At 35.6% G+C, this 15808-nt stretch overlaps 1 protein-coding gene across 3 annotated transcripts; it reads right to left on the bottom strand.

The window, feature by feature from the left end:
- Positions 1-9883: 9883 nt before the first annotated feature.
- chtopb (chromatin target of PRMT1b) lies at positions 9884-15808 on the bottom strand. 3 transcript variants are annotated; one of them, XR_012391551.1, is made up of 8 exons: positions 15678-15808; positions 15331-15407; positions 14593-14743; positions 14343-14496; positions 14135-14272; positions 12849-13498; positions 12543-12694; positions 11275-11363 (listed from the first exon to the last, which is right to left on the bottom strand). XR_012391551.1 is itself a non-coding variant. In NM_001431062.1 (7 exons), exons 2-7 carry the CDS (start codon positions 15393-15395, stop codon positions 10661-10663), a joined length of 777 nt encoding a protein of 258 aa, NP_001417991.1. In that variant the 5' UTR covers positions 15396-15407; positions 15678-15808; the 3' UTR covers positions 9884-10660. The 3 variants fall into 3 exon arrangements, 2 of the variants coding, with proteins under 2 accessions (NP_001417991.1, XP_009290618.1); NM_001431062.1 differs by lacking the exons at positions 11275-11363; positions 12543-12694 and adding an exon at positions 9884-10884 and having other exon boundaries at positions 13454-13498; XM_009292343.4 differs by lacking the exons at positions 11275-11363; positions 12543-12694 and adding an exon at positions 9884-10857 and having other exon boundaries at positions 13454-13498.

Genomic DNA, 15808 nt, shown 5'->3' with positions numbered 1-15808 from the left:
AACAAAAAAAAAAAAAAAAGGAGAAAGAAAATGGATGATAGATTTATATGCCAATTCGTGATTCTACAGGTAAATGTTAGCATGAAAAGAGTTGCAAAATTGACTTTGGTTTTGTTGTAAAAGAATCATTAACTTAGAATCTGAAATATTTTATGGCATTCTTTAAAAAATAAAGATATATATATATATATATATATATATATATATATATATATATATATATATATATATATATATATATATATATATATATATATATGTGTGTGTGTGTGTGTGTGTGTGTGTGTGTGTAGTTTATGGTAAGAGGTTGATAATTTAGAAATTATGGGATGTGTAAAAAAAAAGTAATTAAAATACAAGTGAAATTAAGTATCACATCATAATACACAGAATTTAAAAAAAGGATATTCACATGGACACATTTAACTTTTTGTTCAAACCAGTAAAATAGATGTACATTTAAGCATCACAACCTAATGTGCATAATGAAAAGTACATACTTCTTAAATAAGATTTTACATTTGAGTTTTAAATGATTAATTTTTACAGATTAGATTCAATCAGGGATTAAATAAAAAATAATTAGCTAGCTCACAAATATAGATCAATGAAATGAAAGATAAATAAGCCTGCTTAACTACACAATTAGGCATCGGATGATAACTGGTTTCAAGGATTACTGTGGTTTGGAAAAGTCAAGCTTTTAAAACCGCAAAAATTTCTGTTATACTGTTCCTACAGTTTATCTAAGGTTTTTTTTTTTTTGTTGTTGTTGTAAAGAAATCTGTGTTATTGAAAGAATGAAAAAGACAAAATTATTTATTAGAAATATTTAGCCTGACATGTTTACTGTTCCAAAATATTGGGTGCCGAAACTTTTTTTTAAATAATGGCTGTTAAATTGCAGAAATTTATTGTAAAATAACGAACATTAAATGACAGATATTTCCTAAAATTAAAATTTCTAGTAAATTTCTATAATTCAACCTCTGTTATTTTACAGTACATTTCTGTAATATAACGGCTGTTATTTTACGTTTTTCTTTCGGCAACCAAGCTGCCAGAAATAAACTGTAAAATTATGTTTTTTTAAATGCTCAATAAATTGGTTCATTCTGCTGTGGTGACCCCTGGTTAATAAAGGGACTAAGCTGAAAAAAAAAATGAATGAAAGAATGAAAAACTTAACACTTCATTAGGACATTTAAATAACTGTTCATGAAGATAGATATAATTGAATTAAGGTATAAAGCGGGTGAAATGCACGTGCAATTAAATTTTCACCAATAGTATCAGTTGTTTAAAACTCACTGGTATAATTAATGATGATTGATCTAAAGTACAAGTTTGGTTAATAAAGAGGTACAAGAACAAAATACTGAACTAAATAAAATAAAAACAAATGAAGAAGCCGCTTATTTAGAGCCAAGAGATGCTTTTTCAAAAAAATAATAATAATACAAACTGAACTCAGGGTTTAGTCATTTCTAGATTTGTCCTTTGCTCCCTTCAGACAGGCCTGGGACGGTCAGATGGATAGAATTACCAAAACAGGATGCAACACAATAGCATCTCCCTCCCTTTCTCTCTCCCAACATTTTCCTCTCCATCATCTATCTCTAAACCCACAATTCATTCCTTTATAACCAATGAAAAGCAGAAAGAAAACGGCAGCAAGAGCAAGATTGTTCAATCTAGCGAACAACAGAAAGGATGCAGTATTTGACCAACAATAGGGCTGTCAAATGTGTCACGTAAACATTTACCGAAAAGCTTTTCTTGGCATTGTGTAAAGTCACCTTCAGCTGCAATCATTGCTGGCTCTCAAGCAGAAAACCTCCTCCTTTTTTCATTTTGGGACACTCATGATTCTGAAACAGAGCTGCATGGAGGGAAAATCTAACATTTAAACCCTGTTTAGCACTATATTTAAAACAAGTGAAGTTTTTTCTTCTCACTTTTATCCTAAAACGTCACGCCAGTTTGTTAATCAGGTCTGCCTGATTAAAAAAAAAATCTAATGAATGATATTCCCCTTTTTTCAAGCAGCGTGACTTTATTACATGTGGATGCCTAATTAGTAAAAATGGTCTTTAGCACAAACATTTGAGAATGACTCTACAGCACGTCAGTTATCGAGAAGTAGTGTTTAATTATAGTCTATTCTGTGTTACCATGGCATTAAACTCCCAGCTTCGTGCTAGAGAGGGCTTGTGATCAACCGCTGTCTGGGGACTGTGTGTACAGAGATTCATGCACAGGAACAACTTAAAAGTCATTTTGGGTCTTGCAATTATAGCATGTTGTAGAAGGAGGAGATTCGGTTACACTGAGAACAAGACAGCTAGTGTCAGATTATCTTAAAAGCTTAATCAGCACATTATGTACATCGTGTATGCACTTATTCTTTGACTTGAGTGAAGCAATTATTACAATAATCAGCTGGCACTATCGATTTCAATCAAAGGACATGCTCCTAATTCACTTATTCTGTATAGTTTCTCTACTGTGCGTGTAGAAAAGTTTCTCGTGGGAAATGTCAACTGAATTCTAATGCTAGTTCTACACCGATAAGTACATTTAATATGATGTTGACATTTAATATGGCTTGTGAGGTGGAGCCACCATGGATCAAACCTGTTGGGAAATCTCATTGATACTCCATTGCATTTGGATTTGAATAATTTGGAGACCAAAGCAGCAGCAGGTTAAAATTTTCATCATATTCTTCAACTATTGCTGAACGTGTGCAGTGTTACAGTGTCCAATATTCTGCTGAAAGCGCTCCCTTTCACCATTGTCATGAAGACGGGGACCTGGTCTATAGCTCTGTTTAACCTTCCTGTCGTGTACGGGTAAAATCTGACCTATTTACAACTTAAATCACTCATAAATATTGTTATACATCTGATTGCCTCAAGGCCTTATGATGTCCTTCACACTATGCATTTGAACATTTAAAAGTGATGATCACCTCTTTCATTATAATTTTAAGTGTTTTAATCAACCTTGTTATACCTGTGGTGTTCCCGGTCAAAAGCAACCGCCATAGGATATGAATGGGTATCCAGGCTATATTCATTCATCAGACAGAAAACATCCCCACAAACACTACCCCAACTCACTCACTCCAGACTGAAAAATGTCTTTTGCAGGTAGACAACTCCTTTACGTGTTTATGTGCTGATCCTCCAGCCTGATCTCACAAGGAAAAAAAAACTATTTTACGTTTTGTCAGTTTAGTGGCTAATTCATACGAGTTCAGTCGTACAAAAATGTACGGTTTTTAAAAGGAGGTGTGCCACCCAACCCCACCCCTAAACTCAATCGTCATTGGGGATAAGCAAATTGTACACAACTGTATGAATGAGATCGTACAAATTCATATGGATTAGATACTAAACCAATAAGTTACTTTCAATATTGCCATGAAAGTTGGATCCTCCAATGTGAATCAACTTCCTGATAAAACAGTGTATCAGATCTTCACACAGACAAGGTGTCTGTTATGTGAATCCATCTGTTTCTTTTTTTCGGCCAATCTCTGAATGAAGCAGAAGCACTTTTAGCTTAGCTTAGCAAAAAAATATTTTATTGGATTAGACCATTAGCATCTTGTTCAAAAATTACAAAAGTATAACTAGTGCTAGCTCAGTGTCCATGTTTACCGTATACCCTCAGTCACTATTCCCTGTTAGTACACTATTGTGCAATTGAAGGACTGACAATTCGATCACTCAAAACACAGGAAAGGATAGCATTTTGTTTGTGCTTTAGCGGTTGATAAATCATTAAGATTGATTACATTTTTAATTTCTTTGCTCAGACCGTGAGATAGTTATTTTAGCTAGCTGTCTATTAGTAATGAAACAAAGTATTTTGATTTCTGTCATCTATTGTTCAATTTGTAATACATTTTTAGCACCTATTTTTATTTTCATTGCAGTTATTGAATATAATAATCTAATTCTGTAAATTAATATTAAACAGTACTTTGAGACATTGTTCACAGCTAAAGAATGTTGAATAAAAATTTGGCGGAGAAAAATGTTTTTTGTGCTAATATAAGAGCAGTTAAAACAGACATGAAAATGATGGAGAGGGTTGGTGCGAATGCCCTTAACATAGATCATCATTTCTAAATTGACGTAACCTTTTTTTGTTTGTTTTATTGCTTGTTATTTACTTTGAGCAAACTGAAATGAAATGTTTCAATTTAATGTTGTAAATAAATCTTATTTTAAAATGTAAATATTGTCTCTCGATGAATAGAGAACTATGCAGAGAACATTAGAGAGCAAATCAGGGCAAAAACTGGTGTAATTCAGTTATGAGTTTTAGTTTTTACTGTAATAAGTTCAAAATAAAATCTAAAAAATACTGTATTAGTTAATATAGGGCAATGTTTTCTAGTCACTGTAAAACCTTAATTAATAAATTAGGAACTTACCCATGGCAAATATTTACCTTTGGCCCACAACAGACATCTAAGAATAGCCCAAAACTAGACTAGTCGTCCAACAGACTGATTAGACGGACTTTATATGTGTGGTCATTAATTTCTGTTTATTTGATCTAGTCAGTCTAGTTATCTGTCTAGTTTTGGCCTGTTCAGACATCTATTAGATTTCACTGAGAGCACAAATTTAGCCTTGTTTTAGCCAAAATGACTATGTTTAGACTATCTATTAGACATCTTTTAAAAAATTATTGCTGGGCCTCCTCAATTCACCTTTGGTAAATACTCACCACTACTGACCTATAGTTTCAGAAATACTATAACAATTTGGCATATCAAAAATTGGTTAGAGAACTAATATTCTTAATTCTTCCTATAATAATTTTTTAATGAATATACCATGAAAATACTCTCCATATAAACTGAATACTGCCAAATCTAGGATAAGCATAATATTTTGGCATACATTTAGCTGATTTGGTTCTAAATATTATATATCATATTCCAAGAATATGGTATGTCAAAAAACAATGATGAATGCATTTTTTTTTAGCCATCGCGGCAAAGGATATGGCAAAGCATGTGTGTTATTCTGAACTCAGCCCTAGTCATTAAATACAACGAAGAAAAAGGAGGGGAAAAAGTCCAGAAACACTGGCAACCTTTCTGATGTAGAGGAAATGGGCAATTTTAGCAGTAGGTGTTCCCAAAAAGGTTGAGTTTATGGTTGATTACAGCTCTCACATCTTTCACCCAGCAGCGCCGATGTGGTCAGAACCAAGTTTGATTGTCTTTGAAAAAGCCGTTTTGAAAAACTGACCTACTTCTTCAGATGTGCTGCCCACACTATTTGAGAACACACTATGTGTTTTTTGCTTTGAAACAGTTTCTAAAGCCTCATATAAAGTCGACCTACCTAGTCCAAGACATCTGATGACATCTGAAAACATTTAAAAAATGAAATTAGGTAAAACATGATGCATGATTACTCTTATATAAACAATTGCTCCATTATCACTGCTCTTAATAGATAGCCAAGTGGTCATTTTAGTCATTATTGGTTTGACCTACTTGACAAAATGTTTAGAAATAAAAAGATTTTTCACACAAGCAACAACTTCAACTTCCAGCTGTGTTGAGTGAGCAAATCAGACTTTCATGCCCCACATGAGAGCATGTAACCTGTCAGAATGTTGTTGCAAACTAGAAAAAAAACATGACATCATCGTCCAGATATGTGCTCGCCTTGTGTGAAAATATACACCAGTCCCAGTTCATTCATTTTTGATTCAAATCCAAAAAATAAAAATATGGCTGTGAATGAACCTCAGGGCAGGGTGGTAGCATAGTGGATAGTTAAATGAATGAATGAACCTCAACTATCTCCTCTGTGTCTGTAAACTAAACAATGAGACATGACATTTCATTTCAAAGTTCTGCTCAGAAACCCAGGATGATCATTTATGTAGATGTACTGTAACTTGTACATTACCTTCCTAAGCAGTGCTGCAGACCAGGTTCCCCTCTTCATGCCTTTCAGCAGGAAAATGCACACTGCAGCTATGGGATGGTAACCGTTTTCAAGGTATACTGTGGTTTGGAAAAGTCAAGGTTTTAAAACTGTCAGTTTTCTGCTATACTGTTCGTAAGGTATGCAAGACATTTTTATTTACATTTTAATTTTAGTTTTTAGGACAACAGTATCTCCAGCAGAAAAGACATCCAAAGATGCTGTTTTCAATTGTAAAGAAATCTGTGTTTTTAAAACTAAAGACAGCAAAAGTCAATGATTCATTAGAGACATTAAACCTGACATGTTTACTGCTCCAAAATCCTTTAAATGTTTCTTAAAATAAAATATATTGTGTTGAAAGGGGAATTCCAGATTCCAACACAATAGAGTATCAATGGGACATGCTGGACCAACAACCATTTTGGCTCCATCTGACAAACTACAGAACTTAAGAAGAATCTACTGTTAAGATACTGTTGCCAGATACCACAAGACACTTAAAGTGGTCTCGCAGAAATAAATATATTTAATAATATTTTAAATAACAACATAGCAGTATTTATCACCTCTTTTATATGTGAAAGGGTTTCATTCATATACACACAAACTGAAAAACTGAGTTTGAACATTGAAGTCAATTACGTAGAATGACACCTCTGACCACCCCTAATCTTAGTTGTGATTCATTGACTACAACACCTTGTCACGTTCAGACAGGTGCCGAAAGTTAGACAGTGAGCTTCATTCAACCAATCCGCTTTCATTGCTGACATCATCTCCAGCTGAATGCAGTGCTGTTGGCAGGAATGCCATAGCAACCCTCATCTGGTCCTCAAAGTGGCACATTACACTCAAAGTGTCTGAACACAAGACATCAGAAAAGAAAGGAAAAGAATGGCCACTCACCGATCAAATTGGCCCCTGCTAAGAGCCAATGCATGAAAAATACTGCATGTCACAGCGCACAATACAGCTTTGCTGTGACAGCTTTTACCTGTTTCCAGCTGAGAATTGTCTGAATTGGTAAACAGGAGTTGCACAGCATGTAGCGTTTATGCACAGAAGTTGATACTATTTGAAACGGCTGACATCTTGTGATCCCTCTTCTGTAACAGAGTGGGAATGTAAAACAAGTGTGCTTAATAATTTAGGAAAACAATTAATATTGTAGAGCCGTGAGTCTGTAAACAACCAACAAATGAAGCTTTGAAACTGACAACACTATGATAGCAGCTCAGCATGAATCACACAAAAGCACATTTACTCCACAAATGAACACCGACAGCCTTCCCATGGTGAGCTTAGGCATCATAAAGGACATCTAGCTTGACAAAGAAGATTGGATTCCGACCCCACAGCGTTTTGGGATGGTTAAACACACCCTAACAAAAGATGAAAAGTACAGAAAACATTGTGATCTGAAAGACACTTCGAACAGACAATGTTTCAAACAGCAGCTTGAAGCCTTAAAGCACATTTAAATAGTTTAATGGTTATATAAAGATGAAGTCAGCGGGAATAGAGGTTTTAAGTTTAAATAAAATACAGATTTACATAGCTATAAAAGCATGAGGGTATCCTTGTGTTATTGAAGTAAATAAAAGTTTTGCCACTTGTTAGTATTTTCAGATTTTCCTTTTTTTTTATCAAAGAGATGATAGTGAAACAAGGGTAGTCAGATTCTTATAAAATCAGTTAATGTTATAGCATAACTGAAATATGTGACTTTCCGTGTATGAAATATGCAACAAATAAATTCTGCTGTAATAATAATCTAAATATTTAAAATTCTGGCCACATTTTCTTAAAAAGCTCACCCTTATGGATTTGGTATGTGTAATCAAAAGGAAACTACAAACACTTAGCTCCCCCTGCTGGGGTAAAATACTTATTAACATTCGGACATTAAGATAATTATTACACACGCGCGTGCGTGCCTGAATATCTGTCTGTCTGTCTGTCTACAGTTGAAACCAGAAGTTTACATACAACCTGAAAAAGGGAACATAACCATTTTTTTTTTTTCAAAAAAACGTCTGACGGTAAATCATACTAAACATTGACTATTTTAGGTCCATTAGGATTACCTAAATCATTTACATTTGCTAAATGCCAGAATAATAAGAGAATTTTTTATTATTATTTCTAGACAGTCAAAAGTTTACATACATTTCCTTAGTGTATTCTTAGTGTTGCTTTGCTTTTTTAACTGTATAACTTTGGTCAAATGTTTTGGGTATCCTTCCACAAGCTTCTCACAATATTTTGAGGAATTTTGGTGTAACTGAGTCAGATTTGTTGGCTGTCTTGCTTCCACAAGCTTTTTCAACTTTGCCCACAAATTTTCTATAGTATTGAAGTCAGGGCTTTGTGATGGCCACTCCAAAACATTCACTCTGCAGTCTTTAAAGCACATTTTAACTAATTTGAGTCATGGTCTGTTTGGAAGACCCATTTGTGGCCAAGTTTTAATTTCCTGGCTAATGTCTTGAGATGATGCTTCAGTACTTTTACATAATGTTCTTTCTTCATGATGTCATCTATGCTGTTAAGTGGACAAGTCTTGTAAGGCTTGTAAGCTTTCCCCTTTGTCCTCCTAATATAACACTGGTCATTATGGCCAAACAGTTTAATCTTAGTTCCATCAAACACCAGGACATGTCTCCAAAAATTATTCTTTTTCCCCAGTGTAATTTAGCTAATTGTAATCTGCCTTTTTTGTTGATTTTTCCATGTTGTCCAAAAGAAAGCAGGGCGTTTGAGGTTTTCTTTAAATACTATTATACAGATGCGTCTAAAATTAACTCAAATGTTGTCAATTGGCCAATTCCAAAACCTTGACACCAATATCTGAGCTTTTTCAGAGGCATAATAATCTTATTGTACGTAAACTTGACTTTCAAGAAGTTATAACAATTTCTTTAAAAATATCTCTCTTATTATTCTGCTATTAAGCATAACAGAAACAAATTTAATAATCTTAACTTACCTAAAAGAGAAAAAGTTTAGTCACATTAACATCTGACTTTTTTTTTAAATGGTTATGTGCCTTTTTATACAGCGTATGTACACTTCTGGTTTCAACTCTATCTATCTATCTATCTATCTATCTATCTATCTATCTATCTATCTATCTATCTATCTATCTATCTGACTGTCAATCTATCCCTCCATCCATCTACACACAATAGAAAAACACAATCCCTAGAAATAAACTCATCAGAAACAGACTCTTATGTGACATAGGAGTCATTTTGTTTCTTACCAGTGCATTTCACCCAGAGACTACATATAGGGGATGCCATTTAGCTGGACCTGTGTGAAGTTGCTTGAGTGCAGAAAAACACCCTCATCATGCAGGCAGAGACTCTGGATACTGGCTCTAATGCAGTGGGATTCAGAGGTTGAGTCATCTGATGCTTCTATAATCCAAGGAACCACACACTATGAGGAAAAGGATAAACAAGATCCAACTGAAGCATGCTTGAAACATCTTTCTCTGGGTTGGCTACTATAAAAGCACTGATAGACCAAATGACAGAATAAAAGGACACAGTTTTTGGCGGAAATGGATTTCTAAAGAGAGGCCAACTCGGTTGTTTCCACAGCAACAGGAGCCTGCACAAACAATCCTGTGGTGCTGCGGCTTGACTGATCCATAACTGGAAAGGGGGGAGTACTACAAAACAAATTTCAAACTGGAAATTGTTTTATACAAGTGATACTAGCAGATGTGTTTTGATTAACGGCTTACCTTTGGGATGGAATTTTAAAAATAATCAGCTTCAATTGATGCATAACTGTGAAAAAAAAAAGTGTTATAATTAATGGCATGCAAATAAAAATGTTACATTTTACTTCAGATTTCAAGTTACACAAAAAATGTAAAAATAAAGCCGAAGACAAAGATGGCCATTACCAAACATGTTTTTATTAAAGAATATAACTTTTCTTTTATAAATCACCATCTGTAACACACACAAAGTAACAGTATACAAGTATACAGTCAATCTTGGACAATTGTATCATATAGGAATGATACGAAACACTATTTAGAAAAAGAATTGATTGCTTACATAAAGTAGTTTCTTCAGACGAGTTCTAATGCAAATACTTCGAGTATGATTACATGCTTAACCAAAATATCACCATATTATCAGTCTTGTGGTTCTTGATACAGTTTAACAACCAAAACATGAGGAAATACAAATGTCACCTAGTAAACACATTTTTTGTTTTATTAATATAAACAGCTTATCAAAATGATCAGCTATCAAACTTCGAACTGAGAGGCAATTCATATCCTATGAGTGCAAGCATTCATCGGAAGTGCTCATCAAATAAACTGTTAAACCGTTTTCTCAGAAACATTATCATGCTGCCCTCCTGAAAAATAGCTTTCCTAGAAAGCAGCGCAAGCCTTCAGAAAGCTTTCAATTCTTGTTCTGTTCGGTGTGACTACAGAAAAAATAACGATTCTTGAATTAGAGTAGCAAATTGAAAGTTCAGGGTTTCGAAGCAGCAGAGCTCAGAGAAATGCAACAACTATACACAATAAGTTTAGGTCTGATGAAGTCGATCAATAAGAACAAATCACACTGTAACTGAGCAGTCCATCTGCAAGTTAGATTACATGCTCCATTAGGATTAAAGAATATGCAGTGGAGCTCAACTCTCATGCCAAGTCCTCACACTATGTGCTTCAGATCAACCTGAGCCATGTATGCATCCAGCTCTGCATCCAGATGGCTCTTGCTCTTGGACATGTACTCATCCAGTTGTTCATCCAACTGCTCCCGAGCGGCTGGAACCTGGGGGCTGTCGAATCTAACTCGGCTGTACCCTGAATATGCCTTCTTACTGATGGGTGTAAAATGACCACGGCCTGCGCACACAGGACGAGAGTTTATAGCTGTAACAGAAAAACAGGTATGTGAAATATATGAAAACAGACGTACTAAATAGATCACTTAAAAGAGCTGAAATAAATGAGTAAATAAGAGAAAATAAATTTTTGGGGACATTTGGAAGCTTTTATTTGTGTCCTTAGTCATAATTGTACTATGTTCGTTTGTTTGTCATTAAAAACTATCAATGAATTATTGTATTAGCAACCTAGTATTTTAAAAACAAATAAATTGCTGCAATCATACCATTTATATGATGGTCGCTGGACTGCGAACGAGCCAAAAGCAGACCAATTTACATGCATATATTCAATTCAATGTGTAGCAATGTTTATGCTGTTTGTCATGTAGTACATGTTTTTAGTTAATGTTGCTGGCTTTTTTTTTTTTTTTTTGAAAGCTTCTTGAAAATCAGAAAGATTTGAATTGTCATTATGGGTGTAAAGCAGGGGTCACCAATCTCGGTCCTGGAGGGCCGGTGTCCCTGCAGGTTTTAGCTCCAACTTGCCTCAACACACCTGCCTGGATGTTTCAAGTATACCTAGCAAGACCTTAATTAGCTTGTTCAGGTGTGTTTGATTAGGGTTGGAGCTAAAATGTGCAGGACACCGGCCCTCCAGGAACAAGTTTGGTGACCACTGGTGTAAAGGATCACGGTTCATTTGTGATTTATATTGATCACAACCCACAGTTCGGAACACACGTGACCCGCGGATTAATCCTTTTTTTCTCCGTAGATTAATCTTAAATGTGTAGCGATCACAGAGAGATCGCCTCTCGCATCATTCAGACCACATGTATGAAAGCATGCTTTCCTGTAAAATATAATGATGAGGGAAGAAGTTGTGGTAGATTAATTGGGATGTAGTGGATTTCTTAGGTTGAAGGTGTTTTCTGTCACTAGTTTAGCCTGTACTCAGTGTAAGCTGCACAATTAGTCATTAAAAGATTAGGATCTCAACACCCACGCAAAATAAATTATAAATGTTGGCGATTTGCATATTTTTATTAATCCTTCGAATCACAGCATTAAAACCTTTGTTTGAAATATGCAAGAATCAAGAAAGAGATTCAGTCTTTAGTCTTCTGAGGTTGGTAACGAAGGTACAAACAGTCAAATAACACAGAAGAACTGGGATAACAGTTTATAGTTTTAGATGTAACCACTGATGTTTATGGTAAAAATCAAAATCACAGTCAAAAATGAAAGTTGTAGGCAGCAATTACATTATTTAACCAAAAGGTGATGACAATCAGCCATCAAAAATATGCCACTGAAAACATGAACTAAAAATAAATATGAATTGTACAAATTATAACGTTGAATTTAAACATTTAGTGTTATCAGCAACAGTTGTAGTAAGAGTGAATTTTTCACAGTACTAATATTTTACAACTTATTTTTATTCAGCTTATGATTTCTTCATTTTGTTTTTAATAAATGTACAGGTTCTAAGTTCTGTTTGTTAAAATCAAAAGTTTCTTGTAATACTGTTTATTTAATAAATGGAAAGCAAATTACATTTGTCTCCTCCTCTTTTTGGCTGATGCGAAAAATGGCCCAATCTGTGACTAAAAACATTATGTGATCCAAATCATGAGATTTGTGATCCATTAAACCAGTGGTTCTCAAAGTGGGGGTCGGGACCCCCCGAGGGGTCACGGGACAATGAAGATGGATCACCTGGTGATTTCCAAAAATCTATTAATTTTTAATAAACCATAGGAATTACTATATTCTATCCATAATCCATAGTTGTTTATAGTTACTATATACCACTGCAGGGGTGGCCAACCCTGTTCCTGGAGAGCCACCTTCCTGCAGGTTTCAGTAGCAACCCATATCAAACACACCTGCCTGTAATTATCACGTGGTGTTCAGGTCCTAATTAATTGGTTCAGGCATGTTTGATATGGGTAGCAACTGAAATCTGCAGGAAGGTGGCTCTCCAGGAACCGGGTTGGCCACCCCTGTATTTAGTACTGCATGTAGTTACTATAATAGATTATAGTTACTAGTTTTATTTGGTTGCAACCCCTGGGGTAATTACATAATATTAAAGACACAGCAGTAGCGTCAGATGCAGCAGATTGATTTTACAACACCAGGTTAAACTTTCTGGCTCATTTACAGCACTGACAAACATTAAATTAAATTAAACAGACTTGGGTCTATTGGTGTGTGTGCGCCATTGCAAGCAAGATTTCTGTATTTATAACCACCTTAGAAGATATTGGGGGTCGCTTGCATTGCTATTTTGGGGGTCGCGGGCTGAAAAGTTTGGGAGTCCTTGCATTAAACCACTAATTGTCATATAGCCCTTTTCAAAATCTAGTTTTAATCACTGTAAAAAAAATAAATAAATAAAATTTAAAAAAGCACAATGAAACCATCAGAGCTCAAAATGTCTTGTTAATCTATAGAGAACAGGTGCTACAATCTAAACAAGGAGTTGTCGAAAGTGTGAGTCAGGTGAGTCTGGCAAAATATTACAACATATTAAAAATCAATAATGTAATCAATAAAAGATAAACATTTCATTTTACAATAAAAGTAAAACAAGTCTCTCATACCTTGTGCTGCTCCTGGATGTAGCACCTGTCGCACTACATTTCCTTCTGAAGAATCCAAACAATAAAAACAAGTTATCATTTATACGAAGCACACTTGATTTCAATCATTTCAGTCTGAAGTTAACAATTTTAGAACAAATTAAAATAGTTGGTTTTGTCCTACAGCATGAAAGTAATTTAGTAACACAACACATTTTAAAGATGCCAATAAGATAGGTATCCAGGTTACAATCTCTTAGCAATAAGCATATAGATCAGTGGTCTTAAACTCAGTTGCTGGAGGGCCGCAGCTCTGCATAGTTTAGCTTCAACCACCTCCAATTCACCTGCTTAGTAGTCTCTAGTAGTCTTGAACACCTTGATTAGTTGGATCAGCTGTGTTTGATTAAGGTTGGAGCAAAACTTTGCCTAGCTGCAGCGCTCCAGGAATCAAGTTTGAGACTTATGATTTAGATCAGCGGTGCCCAAACTCAGTTCTGGAGGGCCGGTGTCCTACAAAGTTAAGTTACAACCTAATCAGACATACCTGAGCTAGCTAATCAAGCTTAATAGGCTTTCTAGAACCATCCCTACAGGTGAGTTAGGGCAAGTTGGAGCTAAAATCTTCAGGACACCGGCCCTTTAGGACCGAGTTTGGGCACCCCTGATTCAGATAACGGTGAACTTCAGCAGGTGTTATACCTGTCCTTTTAATGGCTCCTCCCCCTCTGGGTCCCATTGGTCCAGCCCAATTCATATTGCTTCCAGGCTGTTGCTGGCTCCACCCTCTCTGAACAGCTACACCTACAGTGTTGACTATACCTGGCAGTCTATTCACACCTGCACACAGAAACACATGCTTGTACGTGTGATTTGAACTACTGTTCGTTTCATCTACTCGGTCACTCACTCTTTTTTGTACAAAATCCTTTGACCATTCCTCTTCTGCTTCTTCCTCCTCCTCTCATCTGCCCGTGCAATCCCATCATGCCCCCTCTCCCCACAGGATGGCCGAGCCTCGCCTTCACGTTCATGTTCACTTTGCACAGTTGATTATTTATATGCTGCAGAAAGGAAGAGTGCCAGAAATGATTTAGTCTAGCACGCTGAGATCAGCAGCTCTGATAGTTTTGTATTGTGTCAAAGAGAATGTGTCTGACAGCTGTATTGTGTAGAGCGGCTAGCACAGAAGGTCTGTTTGCCATCTCCAGAGCCAGACGCTGATTCTTCAGTGAGGCTGCAGTCTGCTGGTTCCCTGCGGCAGCGATGGCCATCACATCTGCAGCCTGATGCTTCAGCAAACTGGTGAAGCTGGAGGAAGGAAGAAAGACAAACACAATATTTCAGCTGCACTGTAAACAAGAGTATTTCAGGGAAACCTTTCAAACAACATCATGAATGTAAAATCAAACAAAAAGTGCTCAGGGGTAGATTAATTATTGCATCGGTGCTCTTTGGGTAAGGTATTTATCAGAATAAACAGCAAAAGAAAGTCTAAAGCACTCAAAAATGTGGAAAAAAATATTAAAAAGCTTTTATTGACATGGCTCATCCTTAAAACTGGGCCTAAGCATTTCGGCAAACACTTGCCTTTATCAGGGGAAATGTTGGTTTTATATTCGCAGATTCGTTCAGTGACAACTTGCCTATATTGTTTACCCAGGTACTTTCGCTCTCAAATCTAAAGTCACGTGCAAGTATGACTTGAAAACAACATTAGCATCATTTATTTGATTTGACTGTGAACAATGTACTTTTGATGTGATAGTCATTGACTGTTAAAATGATTTCCATTGGTAAAGAATACTTTTCTGAAATAATATTAATAAGGAGAAAGTTCAAATGTGTGAATATTATAGCAACTTTACCTTAATATAAATGCAAAAATAAATTCTTACCGGTCGTGCAGAGAGACAGTGCATGTGCTGTTCAGAATGATCTTCTGGGTCTCCATAGGATTCATTTTCACATCCATCTTGCGGTGTTAAGGTCAGAATTTCAGTCAAACAAATGAAAAGGGGCATAATGAGAAGTCATATCAATATTTACATTTAACTTTAATATAAGTTATACAGGTCTAATGCTAGGTAAACATGTCAAGACAGTCTCGGCTAGCACTAAACTGATTTGCACGAGACAAAACTTAGCAAACATCGGAACGCTCAAAACTTTAACGGAAAATGTCGTATTAAATAATTGTAAATTTATACATATTGATCATAAAACGCGTTCATTGACTTCCTACCATTCAATATAGCACCAAAGCTCGTGTACAGCACCCAGATGTTATTGGAATAACGTTGGTTTTGGTCGACTGATTTCTCTGCCAGGTGCGTGAAGATTGGGACAAATTCTGACACGCCAATGTGTCCGCCT

Source organism: Danio rerio, chromosome 16, assembly GCF_049306965.1.
Source record: "Danio rerio strain Tuebingen ecotype United States chromosome 16, GRCz12tu, whole genome shotgun sequence".
Lineage (NCBI taxonomy): Eukaryota > Metazoa > Chordata > Actinopteri > Cypriniformes > Danionidae > Danio > Danio rerio.
This window is presented reverse-complemented; position numbering and strand designations above follow the sequence as displayed.